This window comes from Coffea eugenioides, chromosome 5 (genome assembly GCF_003713205.1).
Source record: "Coffea eugenioides isolate CCC68of chromosome 5, Ceug_1.0, whole genome shotgun sequence".
Taxonomy (NCBI): Eukaryota; Viridiplantae; Streptophyta; class Magnoliopsida; order Gentianales; family Rubiaceae; genus Coffea; species Coffea eugenioides.
Genome location: NC_040039.1, coordinates 52,524,567 through 52,550,943, shown reverse-complemented (window position 1 = coordinate 52,550,943; position 26,377 = coordinate 52,524,567). Strand labels below are relative to the sequence as shown.

The window sequence follows — 26,377 nt, the reverse complement described above, 5'->3', positions numbered from 1 at the left end:
ATTTTGTCCATACGACATTAGCGCCGCGTATGATTTTCCCGTTTTGCCGCTCGCTCCAACCCAAACAACAGCTCGGTCTCGTATGGGCGTGGCCCTCTGTCCGCGTTAAACTGGAGTCCACTGGTCTGGTCCTGGTTCAGTTATCATAATTGATACAGTACCGGGAGCTTCAACAACCCAAAATCCAATCCTAGTACCTTCTTCACCATTTTTTGGCGTCTGCCGTGGATTAGTAACGCGTATGATTATTGCTAATCGCGAGCCTTTTATTTGATAGTGATTACTGAATCAATTGCAGTTTAGAGCACTAGCTGAAAGATTGGGAAATGGGGCAGCCGTCCGGGCCGCCTCCCCTAATTCCTTCCCCCCCTCCGCCTCCCCCTCCGCCATCCCTACCACCGTTGCCTGTCATCCAGGCTGGTGCCAATGACGCCGGTTGTCAAGTGCGGTGCGCGGGTGATGCAAGATGATCTTAACGGTGGGTGCCGGCCTGACCGAGTTCGTATGCCCTAAGTGCAATTTGCCGCAGATGCTGCCCCCGGAGCTGTTGCGAACTACACAGCAACAGCAACAGCAGCGCGCTGCCGCTGCCCACGGCATTGATCCCACAAAGATCCAGCTCCCCTGCGCTCACTGCAAAGCCATACTCAACGTCCCCCACGGTCTTTCCCGCTTCAATTGCCCTCAATGCGGGGTCGACCTTGCTGTTGATCTCTCCAAGATTAGGCAGTTCTTTGCTCCGCCTCTCCCGGGCGCTCCTCCTTTGCCTACACCGCCCCCCCCTGAAGAAGTCAACGAGGTTTTATTTTTTCCTCTCCTATTTTCTCTGGCATTTTGAAACTTTGTTGGTTCTCTGGCAACAGCGATGAGCAGATGGTGTGGAGTACAAAACTGATGCTGATGTGTGATGTTACTATTCCACTCTGAAGCACCCGTATTTTAATTTCCAGATGCTAGACCTTTGCTTCAGCCTAATTTTGCTCCCCATATCATTTTCCAACACGTTGATATGAAATCTAGATAAACACATGCTCCGAATATATTCATTGTTTAACTCTAGTGCATCCAAGTCCATTTGAACTTAGTGCTTGTAAGTTTAGCAATTTAGGAGACATGTTGCAGCCATTTAATCACATATTACCTTCTCATTATTTGTATTGCCTAGTATATCTTTGATGCTTTTTATCTATATGGAGAGAATTTTGCTTGTAAAATGTGACAGAGCTAGAAAGGTGTTAAAGTGTCTGTCTTGGGATACCTAAGCAATGCTTGAATTTAGTAAACATGTTTCAATAAGACCTTTAGATAAATTGCTACTGAAGTTAAGTTGAAGAGTAGCACCAAGTTGGCCGCTTCATTTGTCATGGTATCAGAATGGTAGCTAACCTCAAACGTAGGAACTAAATGCTAAGAGGTCTTTATGCTATGTCCATAAAGGGTGGGAAACACATCTAGAGCCCATGGAGCAACCTCTAGAATTCTACATTTCTTGCTTAGGTCTGATTTTGAACTGCTTGGATCAGGACTAGCAAGGTGGTTGTGGTTGTATTTGCAACTCCCAATGCTTCCCATGTTGAATGCTTTTTGACAATTTGAATAGTTTCTATTACTTGGATGCAATGAGAGTAACGACTTGGTTCATTAGTTTAGACCAGTGGCTTAAATCAAAAAGTTGTTAGCTTGGTATGCCACCCAAGTAGTTGCAGATTTGGCATGAAAAGGTCTTCGGGAATGATCTGCCAGCTAGTTTGCACTTGAAAAAATGTATTCCCTCTTGTTGTTAAATGTTGTCATTCTAGATTATGGCTGATAGGCCACTGGAAAGAATGAAAGAAAAGGTCATTAGTTTATGCCCTAGGTTAGGGTTTAATTGGAATGTAAAATGAGATACCGTTTACTTCCATAGAAGTGACACTGCATAGTCTATGCATGGAGAATGTTTTAAAATTGGAGAGTTGAAGATTTTCATACTTTGTTATCTCCTTTCCATGGTAAAACCTTTCAGGTTGCAATTGAGGTGGAACGAGAAGAAGATGAAGGTGGTATGGTTGGGGAAACATTCACCGACTATGTAATTATTCTCATCCTTCTCATACGTCTTTGTGCCTCAATCATTTTAGCATTCACCTGTATGTTTTGGTATTTGGAAACTAGGAAGAACAGTCTTAAGATTTCCATTTTCAATATTCTTTCAACTTTGAGTTCTGTGCAGCGGCCTCCAAAACTGTCAATTGGTCCACCCCATCCTGATCCTGTGGTGGAGACATCATCATTATCTGCAGTTCAGCCTCCTGAACCAACTTATGATCTCACAATCAAGGATGACCTGGAAAACTCAAAAGCATTATCATGTTTGCAGATTGAGACTTTGGTTTATGCCTGTCAGGTTTGTTGTCAGTTCATCATTTGGAATCAAAATTTCATTTAAATGTCACCTGCCATATAATGGTAATTTCATAACAGAGACATCTTCAGCACCTTCCAAGTGGCTCCAGGGCAGGCTTTTTTGTTGGAGATGGTGCTGGAGTGGGCAAAGGGAGGACAGTAGCTGGGTTAATATGGGAGAATTGGCACCACCAGAGAAGGAAGGCACTGTAAGCTTTTATTTTAAGCAATTCTTTCACATATCATGCCTCAATGTGCTGTAGATTGTGTTCATTTTTTTCCCTGTTTTATAATCTCATCAGTGGATAGTCAATGCTGCCATATAGTTGAAACTCACACGGTGTAGTCCCTGTTTCAAATGATTGCATACAGGTGGATTTCTGTTGGTTCAGACTTGAAATTCGATGCAAGGAGAGACTTAGACGATGTGGGGGCATCCTGCGTTGAAGGTAGGAAGTTACTGTCATAGTATCAGTTCTTTTTTTTTTGGAAGCAAAGAATGTGCTAGTTATAATCCTGCTAGTTATAACCTGAAACTCTGGATTTTGAAGATATAATTCTGCCTTTAGGCCATTCCCCCACCACTTTGTATCATGCTTAATGGGGGTAGTTGTCAATCTAAAGATGCATTTGGTCAGTTTGCCAGTGCTGAGAGCATCTTTGAAGATACACAATTCAGTTCTGAATGAAAATTTGTTAGCAGTGAGATGCTTTGTCATTGATGCAACTTTAGGTCATTGCAGATTGTGAGGGTGTATGGTTTGATGTGGAGAAGCCCCATCGAAAAGACACAATAGATGTCAAAAAAGGCTGAATTTAATCTATCAGTGTATTCCTCTGGAAGAGGCAGTTTTTTTTTTTTTAAATACTGGAACATCTTCCGATAGATTTCAGTGCTTTATTCAGCTTGCAGGAATTAAGCTTGAATTGGAATTTCTTTAGTTTATGTTATTTATTAAAGATGCCAAGAAAAAAAAAAGAATTTGAAATTCTTGTTAGGGCATCCATTTGATCATAGGAAACAAAACATCTGCTGAATTTTTATATCAACTTTTAAAGAATTGATTCCGGCACAGAAGTGCTGTTTATGGGTTACAGTTCTTGAGTTACTGTAATGGTTTGGAATTATACTATATTCATTTTTGTTTGATTGCTCAGATAATAGTATTGGGGTTCTACTTTAAGGTTGGACTTATGTAGATTTTTTTTTGAGGGTGTTGTATCAGTAGTCCTGATTTATGACTAATTTTATCTGCCTCCTCTTTATGCTCTTGCATAACTTTAAAAGTTTGTGCTACACTAGTCTAATGCCTTCCGTAAAAGGCAACTTATAGAAACATTACACTTAAATAGACCTTTTTTTTTATTTTTAATTCAAAGTTTGTGAACTCTGTTAAGTAGAAAGCTGTGGTGGTTTCTCAGGGTGCGTTTGGTAGGTGTGTTTTTTGCCTGTTTTTAGTAGACTAAGTTTTGTTAAAATTTTAGCAACAGTTGTTAAAACACATTAAGTGACCCCAAAATGCCCAAAAACACACACCCCGTTCCCTCTTCCACCACCACCTCCCTAATCATTTCCACTCCATCTGCCATCTCCACTTCCACTGCCTTCTTTGCCCTTCCACTTCCACCTGCTGCCACCCCACCACTTACTCTTATCCCCCTCCCTTCCTTCCCCTTTCCTTCGCCACCCCCTCCTCTCTTTTTCCCTTGCCCCCACTCGCCCTCCCCCTCAGATCAGATCCTGTCGAGCGACCAGACTGAGGGAGGAGGAGGGGCGGCAGGGGGAAGAGAGAGGAGGGGGTGGTGGGGGAAAGAGGGGGAAGGAGGAGGAGGGGAAGGGAAAGGAGTAGGGAGGGGTTGGCTGTGTGACTGTGGTGAGAGGAGGGAGAAAGGGGAGGAGAGAGGGGGGGTGAGGGTGGCTGCGGCCATTTCGTGCCCCTTTCTAAGATATTCATGCCCCTCTTCCCATGGGGAAGATGCAGGCCTTTACCTGGAATTGACTGAACTAGCTTTTGGGGAATAAAAAGCTATCGCACATCTACCATATCTTGCCAGAAGTGAACCCGTTTCATATGATTTTCACGCCCCTTTCGTGCCCCTTTCTAAGATATTCATGGACCTCTTCCCTTGGGGAACATGCAGGCCTTTACCTGGAATTGACTGAACTAGCTTTTGGGGATAGAAAAGTTATTGCACATCTACCATGTATTGCCAGAAGTGAACCCGTTTCATATGATGGGAGTTACGAGTGTATCTGGCACTGCTTTACTATCTGTTGCATGAGGACTGAACGGTAGAGAAGTTCATTAAGTTGGAATGGGGCATGTCAAGGCTGCTAGAGTCATTGATGCAGTCTTGCTTCCAAGGTCAATTTGCTCGATCAAGATAGCACATTGAGTTGGCTTAGTAGGGTTTCCTTCTAGATCTCACATGTTCCAAAAACATGGACCACTTACCTGATCAACATGCTTTAAGGCAGTTGCTGGCCTATAATGTATGTATATATGAATTTATCTATTTATATAAATGCACAACTTATGTATCTGAATTGTAACGGATTTTTATCGCTCTTCTATGCTGCTCGGAGACTAAGTTTATTGACCTGCAAACTTAATCGGTTTTGTGATGTTGTCCCATACTTGATAAGTAGGAAGAAGTCTCAAGATGATCCTTTTTTCTGTTTTTGGCTGACATTTTAAGTATTTCTAAGCTAAGTTTCATTCATTTGACTTTTGTAGTGCACGCCTTGAACAAGCTGCCTTACTCTAAGCTTGATTCAAAGTCTGTTGGCATTAGGGAAGGAGTTGTATTCTTGACATACAGCAGCCTCATTGCATCATCGGAAAAAGGTCGTACTCGTTTGCAGCAGCTTGTACAATGGTGTGGACCAGACTATGATGGTCTGATTATTTTTGATGAGGTACAAAGCATTCCATGTAATGCAGAAAAAAATGAATGTTTCCAGTTTGAAGTTTATATGCTTATCTTAGTTTTAGTTAGTGTACAATTGTTGCATATTCAGGACATAAATGTGGGGCAGTTGTTGTGAATCATGCAAGATAAAAATGTCATGTCCGGTTTGTCTTATGCTATCTGGTTTAACCACCTTATTGCAGTGTCACAAAGCGAAAAATTTGGTCCCTGAAGCAGGAGGCCAGCCAACACGCACGGGGGAGGCTGTTCTCGAGATTCAGGTTTATCCTTGAAACTAAGTGACTGAAATCATGTATTTCTTGCAATGGTTTATGTGCTAACCTTTTATAATCAAACTCTATATACTGTAGATATTGGCTTTGTAATTATATTGTCCTATGTCTTGGTCAAAAAGGAAATTCCGGCACTGCAAGCTGTATTTCTCTGTGGCGCAGTCTGTCACACATGTTCACAATGCTTGCAAAAAACACATACATATCCACCCAAATATCCCACACCCTTCTTTTCTGCTTCTTGTGGTTCAGATCTTCTTGTTTAAAAGCAGAAGATGTTATACGGAGTGTTCTTCCTTGTACCTACATGCAATTTCTGCCAGCTGCTTTTAATTGAGCTACTTTGAAGTTTTAGATTTCTCATCTTTGCAGTATATAATGCATAACATTCGCTGCCTATCCTTGTTCCCAGTTTTAGGTTTCGCTTGCTTGAAAGCTGTTTATTATTACTAGGGTAAATACGGAAAATTCCCCTGTGATTAAGCTGTGCTATGGAAAAGCCAACCATATGTTCCAGCCCCTTGTGGTCTGAACTAATTTGAAACGGCAACGGAAATCGTCAAAACTAATGGAGGTGGACAAAATGACACAATTACCCTAATATGTATAAGCAAAAAAAGACCTTCTAACAACTATCCTGCTTAAGCAAACCTACAGAAAAACCCCTTGAGGTTAGGCCAACCTACAGAAAAGGTCCCTATGGTTACCTATTGCTGCCACCACCATTCTCCACCTTCTGCTGCCACCCTCCCCTCCATCACAACCCCCATTCCTTTCCTTTTTCCTTCTCTCTCTTCCCCCTCCTCTTCCTCCTTTCCCTCCCCTGCACTCCCACCCTCTCTCGTTGCTGCCCCCTTTCCACATCTCCTTACCGAAACAGCAACGGAAATCGTCAAAACTAATGGAGGTGGACGAAATGACACAATTACCCTAATATATATAAGCAAAAAAAGACCTTCTAACAACTATCATGCTTAAGCAAACCTACAGAAAACCTTGAGGTTAGGCCAACCTACAGAAAAGGTCCCTATGGTTACCTATTGCTGCCACCACCATTCTCCACCTTCTGCTGCCACCCTCCCCTCCATCACAACCCCCATTCCTTTCCCTTTTCCTTCACTCTCTTCCCCCTCCTCTTCCTCCTTTCCCTCCCCTGCACCCCCACCCCCTCTTGTTGCGGCCCCCTTTCCACATCTCCTTACCTCCTTCCCGTGACCAGATCTGTCACATGAGAGAGGGGAGAGGTTGTGGGGAACGGGCAATCTGGTCGTGACCCCTTCTCGGCACCCCTTTCCCTCTCTCCCGTGACTAGCTATGGTCGCTGGAAGGAGAGAGGATGCGGGTAAGTGGCCATGAGGGGAGGAGAGGGAGCAGGGTGTAGGGGAGGGGAGGGAGAAGGGAGAGGAGGAAGAAGGAGAGGAAGGGGGTGGTGATGGAAGGGAAGATGGCAGTGGAAGGTGGAGAATGGTGGTGGCAAGAGGTGGGGGTTGTGGTGGAGGAAGAGATGAGGGTGTTATTTTATTTTTGTTTATTCATTTTTTGTATAGAAATAAGGCGAGTTTATTTAGGAGCTTTTATTTATTTATTTTGTGTATAAAAAAAAGGTGAGTTGCATTTGGGAGTTTTGGGTTGTTTTTGAGAATTTTATGAGTTCTAAGGTGTTTAATAGGTATATCAGCTAAAAGTTTGATTAAAAAAATTATTTACTAGCTAGCTGGGTTTGTTTGAATATCAAAATTTTTTAAATAATATTTTACTTATATTATAAACACATTTTTCAACTAACCCTTTTGTATGTTCAATCATTTTTGTATTTCACGTACATCACATCATAAAAAGTGTTACAGTAATTATTCCAAATAATACTCTATCCAAACAAACCTAGTAGTATTTTAGCGTGCTTACCAAAACTTTCGGAGTAGTATGGATTAGGTACTTTTAAATTTTAATGATGTTTTTGAAACATTATACTACTACAACATTATTAGTGTATTTCAAAAACTTTTCATTATACATGTAGTGTTTTTTGTTTTGTAATATATTTTAAAGTAATTTTAAAATTTATTAATATTTTTTATCACTATCCACTGTAGCCCCTCCGTACTCTCTCCTCCTCCCTCCTCCCTTGCCCCCCTCCCTTCCCCAACCCCCTTCCTTCCTGCTCTGGTGGTGGCCGGTGTGATCAGAGAGGGGGAGCAGTTGAATTGACGGTGTCTTTTTTTTTTTTTCTATTATTATAAATAAATAAATAATATGGGCAGGTGTCATAGGACTCAAAACTGAGCCATAGGAAATACATGGTGGTAGCTGTAGAGTGGGTAGGGTCACTGGCATGAAACGGGAACCGTGAACAAGAATGGTAGTAAGTAGTATTAGAAGAAATCGGACAAAACAAAAAAGAAGAAAGAAGGAGGCGTGGTTAACCCGTTTGGCGTTGGACCAGAACGGTGGCGGGCCCAGTGTAGACCACAGCCATGAATTTCTGGAGTTGTACCGTACGCCCATTTCCATCACCAGCTAGTGCTGTGTGTCATTGTCAATTGTCATTGTCAAGTCTGAGGACAAAATATCTAAAAATTTTTAAAAAGTATTCTAAAAGGTGCTCTAAAAAGTAGTCTTAATTTTTTTTAATGTTTAAAAAATATCCTAAATATATTCTAAAAACTCTACTACTCTTAAATATTCCAAAATATATTCTAAAAATATTCCAAAATATACTCTAAAAAGTCTGCTACAGTAATTTTTTTTTAAAAACACCCCCAAAAATAGCTAATCCAAATGGAGCCTATGTTTCCTGGTAAAGCACCCTTAAACTCGTTAATTTAAATGTTTTTTGTTGATTTTTCACTTTAGTTCAAACCATGAGGTACCAGATTGTATGATTTATAACCATAGGGGGCTTTTTCTGTACAAATACTCGCAAAAGAGGCGTGTGTATTTCAAACCCGTTAATTTAGATGATTTCTGTAGCTTTTTTAAATTAGTTCAGACCACGAGGTACCGGAGTGTATGTTTTGAAACTCTAGGGGGCTTTTCTGTAGGTTTGCTTAATTGCAGGGCGCTTTTCTATATTTTACACTTATTATATTGTTATTTTTGGCGTATAATTGTTTCTCCTCACTTGTTCTGAAGCCACATGGGTTAGCTACTATCAGCTGTAAGTAGAAAAGTTGAAACAACTTCTGCAGATACATGGAGGTAGTTAAAGCCATTGCACTTTAAGTCCTGAATTGCGATGAGGTTACTTCAGTTAGGTTTGAAGATGACTGATTGCTGGGTGCAGTTGCTAAGAGCATGGTTGTTAAATGCTACTGATGATAGCTAATGTTGAAGGTCAGGTTTGGAACTGATAAATTAGGTCAAATCGACAATGAACTAAAGCAGCAGTTTCAGGTTGAGCATCTTAGAAGCCTTATCTAACTGATTTGCATTCATGATTAGAAGCTGACACTTGCAAACTTTCATATTGTGTGAAAGTTCTCTTAACGAGTTGCATTGAGTTAAATACTTTAGATTAGAAGATATTTTCACCAGCATTTCGAATTATAAGAAATTTTAGTAAGAAGACTGAGCTTAGGGGTTTCGAACTTATGAATATGGAGGTGCTGGTTTTAAGGTGCGAGGCAAGTTACAAAATTTCTATGTTGATGTTCTTGTTTGAGAAGTGACGCTTGCCACATTATACTTTTTGGGTCTTGCGAAGTCATAACAAACTGTAGTAGATTTTTCATTGAAAGTTCAAGTAACAACTTAAAGAATTATTTTATATGTTTTTTGTTCCCTCTTTTCTCTTTGAATCAGTTTATCTACATATTATATGCTTTACTCAAGGTCATATTTGAAATTGGTTCCTTTGCAGAAAAGATGGACAATGCTTCTAATAGTAAGTGGACTAGATGGAATACTAGAACACAAACGGTAATAGGTGTAAAAGGAGCTAGAGATAATCATTTATGTGATGTGTGGAGGAGGGAAACATTAGTTTACTAGCTGACTTTAGTATTGGTTTAAATGCCAATGGGGGTGTTGAATGCTGCCAGGCTCCATTCAATTTAAACTAAAGAGGATCCAAATTTGGTTGCATGTCGTTTCTTTTGCTACGTGCAGTCTTTCGAGTACCATCCAGAAGAAGGGAAAAAATCTCTCTCTACATATAATGCATGAGCCATGGGTTTGGTGTTACAAAATTGTGTCATTATTTATTATTCCAAATATACCATTTCAAGATTCAGCATCATACATCCACATGTTATTTGCCAAACTTCCCAACCCTACATAACTGCCTCCATTTTACTCTTTCCATAGCCAGGCTTCCACTATTCAATAACCTCCTAATCAGGTGTACTTCAATACATCACTTTCCATCTTGCATCTCATTTCCATTTCGATTTCGCCTTCCTGGAAAACAAAACAGACTATGCACCAGAGTTGATTCTTTGCTCTCAATTCTCACTTCCAATTTGGGTTTCACTTATTGAACTTAAAACAGCTGCTGTCTTCATGTTGATTAAGATGATAATTGTACACACATCGAGCATTCCAGGAGTACTGGTGTTAAAATAATCTAACAGAATCTTTGATGTGCAAGTGGGTTTCTCAAACTTCCGCTAATTGATTTTTTGTTGGAGAAGTGGTGCTGAATTGTTAATAATGGATTTAAAAAGAAGTTGTGATGCTTTAAATTATTTTTCTGTTTCTTTAATCATGATCATGTTGATCCCCTATTCCCAGTATATGAGATTTGATTTTTGTTTTTAAATCCATTTTTTATTGGCTCCAGGTTTACAATTACTAAAGACTGAAATCTAGCAATGCAACCTTGATTTCTATTAATGTAGTGAAGTAATTTGTACTTTATCATTGTGATTTCAAATATGAAAGATATTTTTTCTCTAGGTTGCCATCCAAAGGGGAATTGAAAGATCTAACAAAGAGAACCAGTGGGACTACTTTTATGTTTGTCTTCTCTTTTGCATCTCATGAGATATTAAGATTGCATGTCTACAATGCTTCATCTCCTGGTTATCTGCATTTTAGAGAATTTGCTCTCGCTAATTCAGGTGTATTATCACCCACGTGTAATCATGAATGTTTCCTGCTGCAGACAATAATTTGTGCACCTCGGGCACAAAAATTATTAGATAATTTTTTTAAATACATTGTCAGTGTAAAGATTCTCTAATGAGCCACTAGAGCTAAATTGACTTCTAATTTGTTGTCTTAACCATATATTACAGGCTCGGCTTCTTCAAGCTCGTGTCATTTATTGTTCAGCAACCGGTGCTTCAGAACCTCGCAATATGGGCTATATGGTTCGCTTGGGTCTTTGGGGAGCTGGAACTTCTTTTCTTAGCTTCCGTGATTTTCTAGGTGCGATTTTTGTTTGCTGAAACAGACAATTTTTAAAGAATCCTATGCTGTATATTATCGAACTGCTTGTGATTGAAGATATGCACAGAGAGGGATCGATGGAATGTTGTAGTCAAAGCATTATGATGCGAACATAGGATCCAATGATTCATGTTCAAGTCACACAAGTAGTTGATCCATTGGAGTTCGTCAAATCATCCATTGGAGTCATCAAAACCGGATCCCTTCTCTAAGTTTTGTCGTTTATTTAGCTTATAAATGTTAAGTTGTCGTCTGTCTACATCACATTATATGGTGGTAAAGATTAACCCTTCACATTTACCGATTGATTCTAGACTGCATCCTTGAAGTTTTGAGGGATCATTTGCGATGTCTCTGTATTTCATATTGGAAGATTTGTGAAATTGGAAGCACGTAAATTAGTCACTTTCCAAGGGATGAGAAAGGCCATAATTTAGATATCAGCTATTAGAGAAATTTTTTAATATAGGAAAAAGCTCGTGCTAATAATGTACAATCCTTCATGCATGTGTAATATTTGCTGAAGTTTCAGTTGGTTTCTGTTCAGGTGCTATGGAGAAAGGGGGAGTTGGGGCACTTGAGCTTGTTGCAATGGACATGAAAGCAAGGTTTGGACTTCAAATTTTCTTGTGGATGACTTACATTTCAAACTACGAGGGGATTTGATTCCTTGTTGTAAACTTTCTAGGGGTATGTATGTTTGTCGTACACTGAGCTACAACGGTGCCGAGATTGAAGTTGTTGAAGTACCATTAGAGGCGAAAATGATGGTACTGTGCATTTTTCAGCAGAATTAGAGCCCTTCGTTTACATCCTACATGTTAATGTTGCTTAGTAGTACTATTTTGCCATCTTGATATCAGAATGGTAACCCTATGCCTTTGCTGCTAAATATTGAAAGTAAATTATATGATTATCTCTACTGAACAGTTTAGCTGGTAATTTCATTTCCTTGGTAGCTATATTTTGCTCAACGGGAAGGTCACATTTATTGCTTGTCATACCTACTATTCAGTCTGTCCTTGATGCATGGGGAGTTTTTCTGGTGTCTTAACACTGGAGCTTGACTGAGACTAGGATTATTCTGTTGCCAGATGCTTAATGATACTATATAAAGGTCTATTGTCTATCACTGTTATTAAACCACATAGAAGACCAATTATTGTCACCGGCCTTTAAGATGACAGGGCACTTGAAATTCTTGAACAACTTGGATCTGGCCTTTCTTTTCACAGACACTTGGACTTGAGGAGGCAAGACTTGTATAGATGTGTATTTGGAGGGACAATTTTATTCCATATGTAAATTCACTGGAAGTTCCACCTGATCCACTAAATGGAGTGCAATTACATCTGCTAATTACAAAAAGTGCCAGTTCAACTGATATTATATGTATGGGACGATACAAATTAACAATTTTTGAAATGTCTTTGGAATCTCTTTAAAGCTTATACTTTCCTTCTATGTTACCCTTATTGTTGTTGGAAGAAATTCATGAAAAACACTGATTATTTCAGTCATAGTTGCTGCTTCTTTACCCAATTATGTGACCATGCTTTTGACATGTGCAGATTAGTATGGATAATTTTTAACGACCAATGGACATTTCGTGATCTGTGTGAACAAACATCACCAACTGAAAATAGCTTTTCTTTGTATGAAGAAGGTCTTTTTGTTCTTTGACTAGGCTTTGCATGACCTTGGTTTTCTCACTTGTCACTTTCCTAGGAAATGTATAAGAAAGCGGCTGAGTTCTGGGCAGAGCTGAGAGTGGAATTGATGTCAGCTAGTGCCTTTCTGACTACTGAGAAGCCCAACTCAAGTCAATTATGGAGATTATATTGGGCAAACCATCAGGTACTGAGTATCTTGAATTTTGGCTAATAATATAGTTCATAAAGATTAGTTTCACTTGTGGACTTTTGTTGAAGGAAAGTTTCTGCATTGTCATAGCGTTTCTTTAGGCACGTGTGTATGTCAGCTAAGGTGCCTGCGGTGGTAAGACTAGCTAAGCAAGCATTAGCAGAGAAGAAGTGTGTGGTCATAGGCCTGCAGAGTACTGGAGAGGCTCGAACTGAAGAAGCCGTTTCAAAATATGTGCGTCATTTCTTCAATGCAATTTACAATTAGCCTGACCATGTTCACGATTTTCCCATTGTTCAAATATGTGCTTATACAGGGTCTTGAACTTGATGATTTTATTTCTGGGCCTCGAGAGTTGTTGCTAAAATTTGTGGAAGAAAATTATCCATTACCTGAAAAGCCTGAACCACTCCCAGGTATGAATAGTATTTCTGTACGGCTATTGTTTATCAGATCTTTACAAAATGTTGCTTGCTTCAATAGGTTATTGGAATATTTTGCACCTTTTGTTGCCTATGCGATTGACTTTTAATGATGTTAGAGGAAAGTGTGAAGGAGCTCCAAAGGAAGAGGCATTCAGCAACTCCTGGAGTTTCTTTCAGAGGGAGAGTAAGGAAAGTTGCTAAGTGGCAATCTGCAAGTGATGCTGAAAGCGAAGAATCAGAAAGTAAGCTAATTAAAATGTTACATATTTCATATTCTATGCATTGTGCTTACTTTATTGTTCATACGCTATATTTCGTATGACTGATTCATGATTACTATTGTAGTTGACTCTGAAGAAGAATCTACTGAATCTGATGATGAGTTTCAGATCTGTGATATCTGCAATTCAGAAGAGGTGTACATTCATTCATTCTCTTCTTTATCTCAATAATGTCTCTTCTTATGCTACATAGCCATCCTCATTTTTGTTGTAGGAAAGGAAGAAGTTGCTACAGTGTTCCTGTTGTGGCCAGCTTGTGCATCCTGCCTGCTTAGTTCCACCTGTTATGGAAACAGTTTCCAGTGATTGGTCTTGTCATTCATGCAAGGAAAAAACAGAGGAATATCTCCAAGCAAGACACGCCTATCTTGCAGAACTGCTGAAAAGGTTTTCATGTTTGTGAAATGACTCCAAATATCCATTTTCTCTTTGTTTCCCTTGCATGTAAACAATATCTTGTATTTTTTTATTTCCCGATATTATAGGTTTTTCAACGTGCTGATAAAAATGATTTCAGGTATGAGGGAGCTGTGGAGCGTAGAACAAAGATATTGGAATTAATTCGTTCTTTGGATCTTCCAAATAATCCATTGGATGATATTATTGATCAGGTTAGATAAAAGATGCTAATTCCCATTGGTATAACCAACACCATGAGTTCATCCACTCTTATCTTCTGTCCTTTTCCTTTTTTGGGTTAATTTTCTCTTCATCTTGTCCTTCAGTTCTTCCTGTGACCTCTAATTCTTATGCAGCTTGGTGGCCCTGATAAAGTTGCCGAAATTACAGGAAGGCGTGGCATGCTTATTAGGGCCTCTGGTGGAAAGGGTGTTACTTATCAGGCTCGAAACACGTCAGTATTGATTTGGTTTTGCTTTTCAGTGCTTTTCATCTTGTGGTTGCTGAATTGGTTCTATGTGAATTTATATTACTTCAGTAAGGATGTCACAATGGAAATGGTTAATATGCATGAGAAGCAACTGTTTATGAATGGGAAAAAGTTGGTGGCTATTATTTCAGAAGCTGGGTCAGCTGGTGTTTCTTTGCAAGCAGATAGAAGGGCCCTAAATCAGGTTCATTTTCAAGTTTTCATTGATTCTGTGGACATTTTCCAGTATTAGAATTCTGCTATCACTGAACCACATCATGGTTCATTATCTTCAGTTGAATTTTGCTTGTTCTTTTGTCTTCATGTGTACAAGCCTGTTGGTCTTTTTTCCAACAGAAACGAAGGGTCCATTTAACTTTGGAACTACCATGGAGTGCTGACCGTGCAATTCAACAGTTTGGCAGGACTCACCGATCAAATCAAGCTTCTGCACCTGAGTATAGGTACATATCAGATTCTAAATCTAACTCGCAGTATGATAGCACTCCGTATAGCTACACAGTTTGCTTAAATGTGCATAGTGCATTGCTCAACAGCACCAAACAACATGGTGAATGACTGCACCAGTTTGATATACCGCAATGGCATGGCCAATGTGGTGTATGATGCATGGTTTAACATGGCCTCTAATTCTTTTTGTGCTTTCAAGTCTTCATTCTTTTCCATTTCCCTTTCAAATTGGTTTCCTTTCACGTACAAGAACTATCTGGTAGCCACTTCCCCTTTTACCTTTCAGGCTACTGTTTACGAATCTTGGTGGTGAACGGAGGTTTGCATCCATTGTTGCCAAGAGACTGGAATCTCTTGGAGCACTTACTCAGGGAGACCGCAGGTAACTCTTGTTTTGTCCTTAACGGATGTTTAATAGGCTAAGAAACTAATATGTTGGATACATGTTTCTATCAAACTATTAGCACTGATGCTGCTGAAAATTCATAGGGCTGGCCCAACTCTAAGTGCTTATAATTATGATAGTGCATATGGAAAGAGAGCTCTGATGATGCTGTACAGAGGAATCATGGAGCAGGTTTTTTGTAGTTTATTTCATAGTATTATTTTGGGGTAGTTGGAAATTTCAAGTAACTATTGAATTTTTTTTCTGCTTTTCAGGACTCTTTGCCAGTTGTACCACCTGGATGCTCGTCTGGAAAACCAGATGCAATCCAAGATTTTGTTTTGCAGGGGAAAGCTGCTCTTGTTTCTGTTGGAATAATAAGAGACTCAGTTCTTGGTAAGATTTCAGCCCTATAGCCCTGTCAAATTGGTTGCAAATAAGCATGAAACTTTCACCTACTTCTACCATAACAAACAGGTCTTCTCCTTTGTCTTGTTTGTTTTTCGGTCTCTGCACAAGTAGCAAGTGAGTTTCCATTCCTTAAGTGGGATGAAAATGAATTGGTAAACCAGGCACCCCTCTGTTGTGGTTCATGTCGTCATGTTAGGTTTTGATGATATATTCCATACCTGGTTAAAAAACCGATCCTTGAAGGTTCGAGGTTTCTTTGTTGGTTGGATTTCATGGGAAGACCAATAGGATGCTGCTTGTCTGCTCCGCTTTCATCTGGGAAGAAACTTTTTTATTTCATAATAAACAAAAGAAAAAAAATTCAGTCTTCCTGCAATTAGCAGGCAAAAGCTATGCGACTTTAATCTAGATTCTTACAGGAATGGGTTGGAAAGAAGTGCTATCTGGTTAATTGTATAAGGGTTGAATCTCCTATTAATAATTGAGAGTATCAGGAAAGCAAGGGTGTTCCATGAGGTCATTTCAGGGAAGGGAGGTGGTTGTTACTGTGTTTTTTTCTTAAAACACTGTATTTGGGGATGTGCAGGGAGTAGGTATGGATTCAAAATGTGGTATTTGGGGAGCAAAAACAGCTGATTTATTTAAGGTATGGCGATGTGCAGGGAAGTGAAGGATGATTTGGAAACTTAGAGTTGCAGAGTGTACAAGCTTGGCAGTTTACTGGGAAAAGGTTTGGGGAATTTTTTATATGGAAAAAAACCTTTAGAGATCATTTTCCATAGATTTATGTGGTTATTGCTACTGCAGCTGACTTGAGGAAAGGAGCAATCATTGGGTTATAGAACTACGTGATTTTTTGGAGGATGCATGCATGATTTGAAACTATACCAATACATCTAGGATGAGCAATATTGTGGAGGTTTTCTGACACTGATATAGAAGAAGACAACTTAATGTGGCAAAAATTCACGGTTTTGTATGAGATTTCATGTTAGACAGAGAGAGTATGATTTGAAGAAAGTGTGATATGGAAAGAGTCTATAGGTGGCTTATTTGCCAAGTATCTATTATCATTTACCACTGATGAAAATATGGAACGAAATGGAGAACATAAGCAATCCTGGAAAGCACTTTAGCGTCCAATGGGGGAAAATTGCAGGAAAGCTTTTCTTTTACTACCAGAAGCTGTAATGGAGCAAAAGTTGGCAACTAATTCCTCAGGCTATGATGTGGTGACATTTGTTAGGAACTACAGCATCTGAGACTGTTAACATTCCTCTTTTTTCCTGTTAAGAATCCTCTTATGGAAATTTTTTCTGTGTTTGTGTGCACATTTTTTTTCCGGCAGAGAAATCAATTATAATGTTTAAGCAAACTGTTGTCTGAGTCTAGGAGTTTCTTTCATCTTTGGTCTATCCCACTACCTTATTCTATCCTTTTTCTTTGAATTATTAAGTTATTTAGTTAATCAATATGAGAAAATTTGTAAGGTAGGCAGTGAGAACCTTTTGAAGTGTTATATCTTGCATTTGCTTTAAGGTAATGGAAAGGATGGCGCGAAGATTTCTGGGCGTATAGTTGATTCAGATATGCATGATGTTGGGCGCTTCCTCAACCGCCTTTTAGGCCTTCCACCTGAGATCCAAAATAGGTTTGTAGTTGACTGGTCAAGTTGGGAACACGATGTCCTTATGTGCTGTTATAATGGTGTAAATTTGATGCGGGTACAGGCTGTTTGAGTTATTTGCTAGCATCCTTGATCTTCTCATTCAGAATGCACGTGTTGAGGGACATTTGGACTCTGGCATTGTTGATATGAAAGCCAATGCTGTTGAGTTACAAGGGCATCCAAAGGTTATCCTCCTCCTACTAGTATTATTGCTTAACGTTAACCATGTCTTAACATCCATAATCTTGCAGACTGTTCATGTTGACAGTATGTCGGGGGCGTCTACTATATTGTTTACTTTTACATTAGATCGTGGGATCACATGGGAGGTAGTACTTTTATACAGAAACCATTTTATACTGCATACTTCTCTGAAATACAATATGAATTTTGTTTGATTGTCTTATTTTGTCTTACTGCAGTCTGCGTCTAAACTGCTGGAAGAGAGACAACAGGATGGATGTGGTCTGACTAACAATGGATTTTATGAATCTAAGAGGGAGTGGTTGGGAAGACGACACTTTCTATTAGCATTGGAAGGGTACGCCTTGACCCATTGTTATGAAGTTATGGATTTCCTTAACTTTTGGTTGATAATTGTGGTCCATCATTTTCTGAATCAAGTTGTCACATATTTCCTTAACCGATTTTGGGTTAATGTAGCTTACAGACGAAAGTTTGGGTTTGTAAGTGCGTGTCCTTTACAATGTAGACATCCAAGAAAGGAAAAGAGCTAGAAACTTTCAAGCCTTCCCCTAGCTTGGTAGATATAGTTAAAATTTGAACTTCACCTTATGAATGTATCACAAATTTGACAGGTTCATAATTGAGCCCAAGGCAGATTCAAATCGAGCAAACAAAATTGTCAAAATCATCAAAAGAGTGCTCAGATCAGCTTGATTGCAGCTGTATTTGGTGTTAAGTAGAAGAAATTTTTTTATAACTAAAGCTTCTGGACAAGTTACAAATTTTTGTGGTAGTTACCATTAGGTGTGCCCACTAGATTGCTCCATTTATTTGAGTTGCATACACGTGGGATCACTTCAACCCAGGGGGAACTTAATGTGTGATTAGGAAAAGGCCAGGCCTTTGTTTTGTCTGATTTTTTTTCGATGTAGCACTTTGCAGTTGTAGTCCTTGGTGCCCTTTTATTTATTCAGAATCTGATTATGGTTATTTATTAAGGCTTTATTTTTTCTTTACTTACATCCTCCATCAAAATGACATAGTGAAACTCAATTTGATGGCCTTGTTATTGTGTTTCAGTTCTGCCTCTGGTTTGTATAAAATCTTCCGTCCTGCTGTTGGGGAGGCATTAAGGTAACAATAATAATTTTCTCTTCGATAACTTTCCAGATCAATATACATTTCTTATTATCAGCTGCATATCTCTTCTCTCTTCTTGCTCCCTCTCTTGTTGGTTCTTTCATCTTCCAGGGAGATGCCACTTACAGAGTTAAAGGATAAGTACCGGAAGATTTCTTCATCAGAGAAGGCTTGTACTGGTTGGGAAGATGAATATGATGTTTCATCCAAGCAGGTAATCAAATTCCGACCTTGTTACTGTATATTTGTCTTCAGAACAGTTATCATGCTGGTTATCTGTTATTGTTTTCTTGTTTGATTAAAGGATTTGGTGATATTGGTACAAGTGATATGACCAGTACATGAAGGAGAACATCCATTATTTGATAACTGTCAGAAGTCCTTTGCTTGTTAGATGGTTGTGTGTGTAAGTAATAGATTGGAGTTGCTTCTGATTGTTGAATTTGGGATGGACCATATCTAGCACTAAGAGTACATCTGTGCATCTGTGCTAGGAACCACACTTAGTAACAATCAATAAATTTCCAAAATTACCTCTTTTTTGAGGAACTCATGTATTTTCACAAGTGGATATTTACGCCGTATTGGTTGATTGGGATTACTTCACTGTGACAACTGAAGAGTTTGTAGTTAGAACTCAAGTAAGTAAAATCAATTCGACAACGGAGCAATGCCTACTCACCCAATATGATCTAAACTTGTCCGCTTGAAATTGATGATAACCTTCTTGCAGAAACGGTGACTCAAAAGTGATACATATGCATGTCAATGGATCGGCCCAGATCCAGACCCTTATGGGTTTGGAAAAGAAAATCTAGATCCAGCCTCCCGAGTCTAGGTACCCCAATGGGCATCCACGTGAATTTTTTGAATATTAAGTTAAAAAACAATAAAAACATATGGAATTCAAAGATAACAAAAATACAATCTAATTACTAATTTCAAATAACCAAAAAAAAATCAAGAATGTTGGGTGTAATAAAGAACGAACAACATGAAATATTATCAAGTAATTCTATTTGCTTGAAAATTTTAATTTGTATTTGACATTTAAACTTGCACGTGCTCAACATTTTTATTTGTATGGGTTTGGGTAGGACTTGGATTTGGGTTTGGATCTGAATCATGGAAAATCAGACCATACCTAGACCCATATCTCTTTCACAGGGTCTGGATCTGAGTAGGGTTTGGGTTTGAAAATTTGGACCCAAAACCCAAAACAAACATGATGAATCTTAGTTGGGTTTAGATAATACCTGACCCATTGGGGAATAGCAATAATAATAAAGTAATTAGAATGAAAAATTAAACTTTTCTCCAAATCTAAAGTTCTACGAGATCAACTCATGGGAGATAATTTCATTAAAATACAAAAGAAAGCTAGATCTCTGGTTGTCCACCCCCACTATGGACTGATTGGAATTCTTGCTCTCCAAGAATCACTATAAAAGGAAACTAAATAAATCTAAGATCCTAAATCAAGGAAAGGAAATAATCATTTAAGTCCTATAGTACTAAAGGCCACTCTACAACAGAACCTGGAATATAGAAACTTGGGAATAGAAACTTTTAATTCGTAAATGCTGCATCAATTCTCCTCTGGTTGGAGGAAAACTTGTCCCTGAGTTTTGTATGCTTTCCATGATCAAAAGGATGCCCTGACAGGCTTTTTCATGCCTTCTTCTACTTTAAAATCTGCCAGTAGCGAAGTACTGGAGTTGTTCCAAACTCCCTCATTGTGTCTTTGAAGTGCTGAACCAAGCGGTAAAAGTATTTCTTGGGATGCTCTGTCAACATCAAAGGACACCATACAGCTCCTTGAAATGAGTAAAATCGACGTGTTTGAATGTTGAACTTTTGTATCCTCCATGAAGTTTCTCCATTTCAAATCGTTACAATCTCCATAACTCAAATTTTTATCAGCTAAAAAGCACTGACTGGTGAGGAAGACATCTATTCACTTCTAATAGTGGAAATTGAGAATAATTTTGAAGTGAATGAATGTTCAGAAGGACAAACTTGTTTTTGGATTGTGATAGTCTAGCTTTGTATCTGGAACCATAGAACATTTTTAGATCCAACTGGTTGAGCTGTCTTTGGTCTTGTGTCATAGACTTGGTGAAGATTTTTATGTAGAGGCTTTGATGATTGTTGTAGAATCTCCAGATCTAACACTTGGACCATCATGCGGTTAAACGTCATAGATTGGTGGATAATTCGTGATTACTTATCACTGGTAGACTCATAATTCACTTTCAGACTACCTTCAAGTGTTTCTGATATGTTATAGCTGAATTGCTTCTTATCCTGAAGTTCCCTGGCTTCTAAATGCATGAGCATATCCAACTGTTTGGATATCCACTCAAGACGTCCTTCTATCTCTCTTAACCCATGCTGCATGTAAGTTTAACAATCTGTGGATCACTTTGATACCAAAAGCTGTGAAAAGGGGGTACTTCAATTCATGAACGAAGTCTAGGTTTTCAGGCAAAACCAATAGAAACCTTGATTTGGGGGCTAATTAGCACCAGCGCTGAAGTTCGATGAGATGAAGTCAAAGAAGAGGATTTCATTTGCCAGAAGGCTAGATGTTTAATGCCCAATCCTCATTCTAGACTAGTAATTTCTTGCTCTTCAATAAACAAATATAATAGGAATGCAAGTAAGTTTAGGATCTTGAGTCAACTATGGAAAGGAAATAATCATTTAAGTAATTGAATAACCAAGGAACTGGTAAAACAGTCCTGGAATAACTAAAGCAGCACACTGCTACAGTACCCTGTGAACGTTAATTCCGAAATGGCAACTTTCAAGCTGTGCCATGCAGCATCTTAAAGGATAGGACTTCAGCTTCTTTTAGTAATCTGGTGAGTCTTTCAGAAGAAGAAGATCCTATGCATAAGTATTTGGAAAGCCTACATGTGATTTTTTGGTTCATATACTTCAAGTTCTTCTTATGATCATTAAGGGTGTGGTTCATAACAGTTGCATGATTTGCTGCTCCAAATATGACTTCTCATGTTGTTCTATAATATATTTGTAAACATATATGTTTGATTAATCTTTCCTACTCTATGAATGTAAAAATCTTTTTACACTAGCACATAATGTGTATATGCATATGTATTATGTACTTGTTTTATGTAATGCGTGTCTTGTGTGCACATATACTGGTTACAGTTCTAATATGAGTCTCTGCAACTTTTCTGTTCAGTGTATGCATGGACCCAATTGTAAGCTTGGGAGCTTCTGTACAGTGGGCAGAAGATTGCAGGAGGTAAATGTGTTGGGTGGCCTTATTCTTCCCATCTGGGGAACTATTGAGAAGGCTCTCTCCAAGCAGGTATTCTTTTTCATGATTTTCAGGGCATGTTAAATTTAGGGCTGCAAATGAGCTGAGTTGAGTTGAGTCGAGTTGACCTTTGGCTTAATCAAGCCGAGCTTGACTGAATTCCACCAAGCTTGAACTCGAGTTCAAACTTGAAAAGCTCTCAATGTAGAACTCGAGCTCGAACTCAAATTCAAGCCTAGTCAAGCTCAAGTTCAAGCCTAATTGAGCTCAAATAAAAATAAAAAATAATGATTTTCATGTTTTTTAAAGTACATAAAATAGACGATTGACCTTTTGAAACAATAAAAATATTGGGGATATATATGTAAGTTCACTACTAATTATAAAGAATATTAAAAATATATCAATTCAAGCTGGCTTGACGAGCTAAAGAGCTGAATATCTCCGTACTCAGCTCGACTTGATTGGCTCGGCAAGCCAGTTCGAGCTTGAGTCGAGCTTTGACTGAGCGTCGATTAGTTTGCAGCCTAGTTATAGTTGATGAAAGCTTCTGAGTATTGCAGACTAGTTACACAAGAGCTCATCCTAGTCTCCCCTTGATCCTTGACATTTTTTTCTTCCTGTAATTACCAGCACTAAGATAGAGTTAGGGGCCTAGGAAAGGAATTCTCATTTTCATTGTTTTCGGTTCTGAGCTGCATGCATTATTCTGTTTAAATTTGTTAGCATCTATGCTTTTTAATTTAGATTGTCAGTTGCCTAATTCTCTGTTTCTTTGGCTGAGTGCTTCTCTCTCTCCCTCTCTCTCTCTCTCTCTGTGTTTTGGGTAGGCTCATAGGGCGTGTATACATCTTCTGAAGCAATAAGCTGCTTGTGACTCTAAATTTAAGCAAAAATGTGGCCCTTCATTTTTCTGTTCCTTTTTTAAACACGTGATTAAAGAGGAAAGACATATCCAGTGAGTGAAGCCCCATTACATTTCTCTCCAGGCCCGGCAAAGCCATAAACGGATCAGAGTTGTCCGGATTGAAACTACCACTGACAATCAGCGGATTGTTGGATTACTAATCCCAAATGCTGCAGTTGAGTCTGTGCTTCAAGGTCTGTTCTCTTCATCTGTCTCTGATTTGTATTTTGTGCTAATGAAAGTATGTGAAATGAGAAAGCTTTAGCGCATCTTTGAAACCATGCAAAAACTTGTATTTCATTAATCCTGTTATTTTCTATGAACTGCAATATTAATAGTTTTGCACATTTTTCAAGCTTTGATGCTTTTGTGAATTGTCACTTGTATTACCAAATGAGTCATATGAATAAATTTTGGATTTGGTAGGGTTTCTATAGGATGTCAGGGGATGATGTGATGCTTTCCCCTTCTGAATTTAGTTTAGTATCATCAAACACCACTCGGCTCTCTGTATGTGATTTCGTTGAGAAATTTGAATTTATAGTTTCTACTTTTGTCATTCTTTGTTTCTTTTATCAAGCCATAGATCATTTTATATGTTTCATTATGGTTCTGATAATCAGTAAGCCATCTGGCTTTAGTCTCAGATTGGGTATTTGGAAAGTATCCAAAAAGTTGCGTAAAGGATGGCTGATACCCAACTGCAGAGTCTCGGGTTTATTTTTTTAGTTTCCTTGTTATCTCGAGTTGCACCTGAAAATAAAGAAACTATTAGCACTCAATTTGAAATATCATAAATCTACTTTTTTCAAATACTAGCTTTCTATCTGCAATGTCTACCATATTTTGCTGGAGTCAAGTATTTTATATGATGGCACTCTGTAATTGGTAGTTGATACTATGGGTTTGCACCACTTCCTCTGAAGAAAGGTGTTGCACTTTTAAGCATTGTCACTGGACTTGGGTATCAGTGTTGGGTACAGGTATCCGTCTAGGTGTGAGACTCATTAACCTTCTGAAACTAAGGGGCAACACCTCTAAAGACTTGGGCATGTTTACGGGGGTGCATCTTGTATCCTAATTTGTAAGTAACACTTTAAGCAAATATGATAATTTAAACCAGCTTAAATTATTTTGTCTTATGTTTAAGAGGAAATTATATTTTTATCTGTATATCTACTATTGTGTTAATCATTTGAGTGCTGCACAAGTAAAAAATGTACATAGGAAAAGGAAGAAAACGGACATTAGACATAGTTAGAATTGAAATCCAACTCATGCACTTATGGTGGCTTCAACCATGATATAAACTTTGCATCCTTTTCACCCTTTAACTTTGTCATGTCATGTCTGAGATAAGTATGCCTGGGGAGGAGTAGAGTTCGAGTAATAGAGTTTTTGAGGCTTTCAGCTAACCATTTCTTTGGTTTAATAAGTACCATGCATTTTTGTTGGTTTAGAAAAGTCAAAAGTATCAGGGATAAGAAATTGCAGTAGCATTTGCCTTTAAAGCTTGGGCAATGGCACTGTTTCATGCATGATTGCTAGTCTGTATGTCAATGCTCGAACCATGTTTGCTCCATATTAAGCAAGATCCTTGCCTAAATGATGATGTTGCGGGTGCATTCTGTTGGCAGATTTGGCATGGGTCCAAGATATTGATGACTAAGCAACTTTGATGACACAGTTTTTTTTCCACCTTTGATGACCAAAGTCACTGCCAGCAATTTCTTGTGGTAATGCCCTTGGCAACCTGCGGCAGCATCAATGTGCAATAACAGTCATATTTTGGGGAAAAACTGGGTGACTCATGGTGAAAGGTGAATTATTCTTGATCCTGTTGCAAGAGAATGAAATTCCGCTGGCTTAGTAATTGTTAATATCCTTATTTTTAGGAGCTCATTTTGGGCTTATAGTTTCTGTAAGTTACAAGCATTACCGTGATAGGCAAAATGCCGGGGTGAACTATAGCTGGTTGAGTTTCTGGACAACATTGCAAGTGTAATGTATCAGACACAGGCCTAGCTTTTGCAGCTAAAGCAGTTGATAGAAAATGCCTTTCCTTGTGGGTGTGTTGTAGCTCATCGTTTATGTATAGTAGTATGGCTTCAACTCAGGAGAAGTATTTTAGGCTTGGCAGTCTAAACCCAAATCCACAAACCCGCCCAATTTGTCCACTAATTTGAAGATTGTGTTGGGCTTTGGGTTACTTTTCGGTTGGGTGTACAAAATTCAACCATTTTTCAGGCAGTTTGGGGTTGTTATTATTTAGCCAAGTAAATCGCGCATCGATTGTGGCATTGAAAACTTTTTATACACCAGAGTTGTGCTTCACTGTAAATTGCTTCTAGAACTCCGAATATTTTTTTTTGGGAATTTCCAGCACATTTATGATAACTGCCACGCGTCTACTTAATCGTTATGAGGTGGAGAAGAAATTGTTGCCATTATTTTTTCAAGTATTTTTGGATTTTTGGAGTGGTAGAACCACCATGGTAAGCTGTACTGATTTTGAACTTTGATTTTAATACCAGAAAAAAGGAAAAGGTAAACAAAAATATTAGATCACATTCGAAGCTAACCTGTCATAAAAGGTCATAGTTTGACATTTGATTTGAATACAATAGAAGCTAGGGCCAATATTGATTATTCTGTGGTCTTGCTGGCAAAAGGGAGGAATAAAAAGGGAAAAGGAAAAGCAAAAATAATTTTAAAACCAATTCTTGGTATAAACATAAAAAAACAAGGAAAGATTCATTAAAATGTGAACATAGTATTGTCATATTAAATGGGTAAATAAGCAAGAGAGGTAAGTGTAATTTTTGATATTTCAAGGGTACTCGAACAAATTATCATTTATACGTTTATCATATAAACAGTTAACTATTTTAGTTTAACTTATTATGAGCAAAATATCGAGTTGGTCTTTAAATTATTAAGTTTGTATAATTTTATCCCTCCAAATATTGTTTATATATTTGTGGCAATTTTTGCAATCCCATGTATAAAATGTTAAAGAATTTGACACCTAATGAGTCTTGACATGGCTAAAAATGATCATAAGTGTGTTTTAGTTGTGAAAATTTAGATAATTTTGCATCAAATTTGTTTGTCGATTTAAGCTTTTCCTTTTCTTAAGGAATATTTTGGTGTAATATTTGATAAACATTTTAAAATAGTGGGAGTTTTTCAATAACTTTACTGTAGATGTATATGAAAAAATTTTATTGTACATGTTTCATTTCAAATAATGAAGAAAAATACCAGCTCCCAAGCAGTTAAGCTTCATCAGCCATAAATCGCAAGTGCAAATAACCACCAAACGAAACGAGGAAAAATCCAATTCACATACAGGAAGAGCAGCGCAAAAGCCGAGCAACCGGAAGAAGAGCTCAAGTCCTAAGTTGCAGAATATCCCAACGCGTTTCCTTTTTACCTGCTCGAACAAGTACAACAGAGCAAAAGATTCACCGGAAGCGCATTATCATGGCATTCCT

The 26,377-nt window shown here is 38.4% G+C and overlaps 1 protein-coding gene across 1 annotated transcript; it reads left to right on the top strand.

Moving 5' to 3' along the window:
* Positions 1-25,302, top strand: LOC113770651 (protein FORGETTER 1). Its single transcript, XM_027315178.1, is given in 33 exon segments — positions 1-458; positions 461-799; positions 2,006-2,071; positions 2,213-2,386; positions 2,464-2,594; positions 2,758-2,834; positions 5,124-5,305; positions 5,502-5,579; positions 10,829-10,961; positions 11,530-11,590; positions 11,671-11,752; positions 12,711-12,839; positions 12,936-13,079; positions 13,162-13,261; positions 13,387-13,512; positions 13,616-13,686; positions 13,766-13,938; positions 14,069-14,162; positions 14,307-14,404; positions 14,489-14,624; positions 14,777-14,883; positions 15,177-15,272; positions 15,380-15,467; positions 15,551-15,671; positions 17,226-17,337; positions 17,417-17,540; positions 17,607-17,684; positions 17,778-17,896; positions 18,622-18,675; positions 18,793-18,895; positions 21,896-22,024; positions 22,963-23,074; positions 24,518-25,302. Coding segments are annotated over 33 exon segments (3,801 nt in total). The 5' UTR covers positions 1-326; the 3' UTR covers positions 24,550-25,302.
* The last annotated feature ends 1,075 nt before the right edge of the window (positions 25,303-26,377 follow it).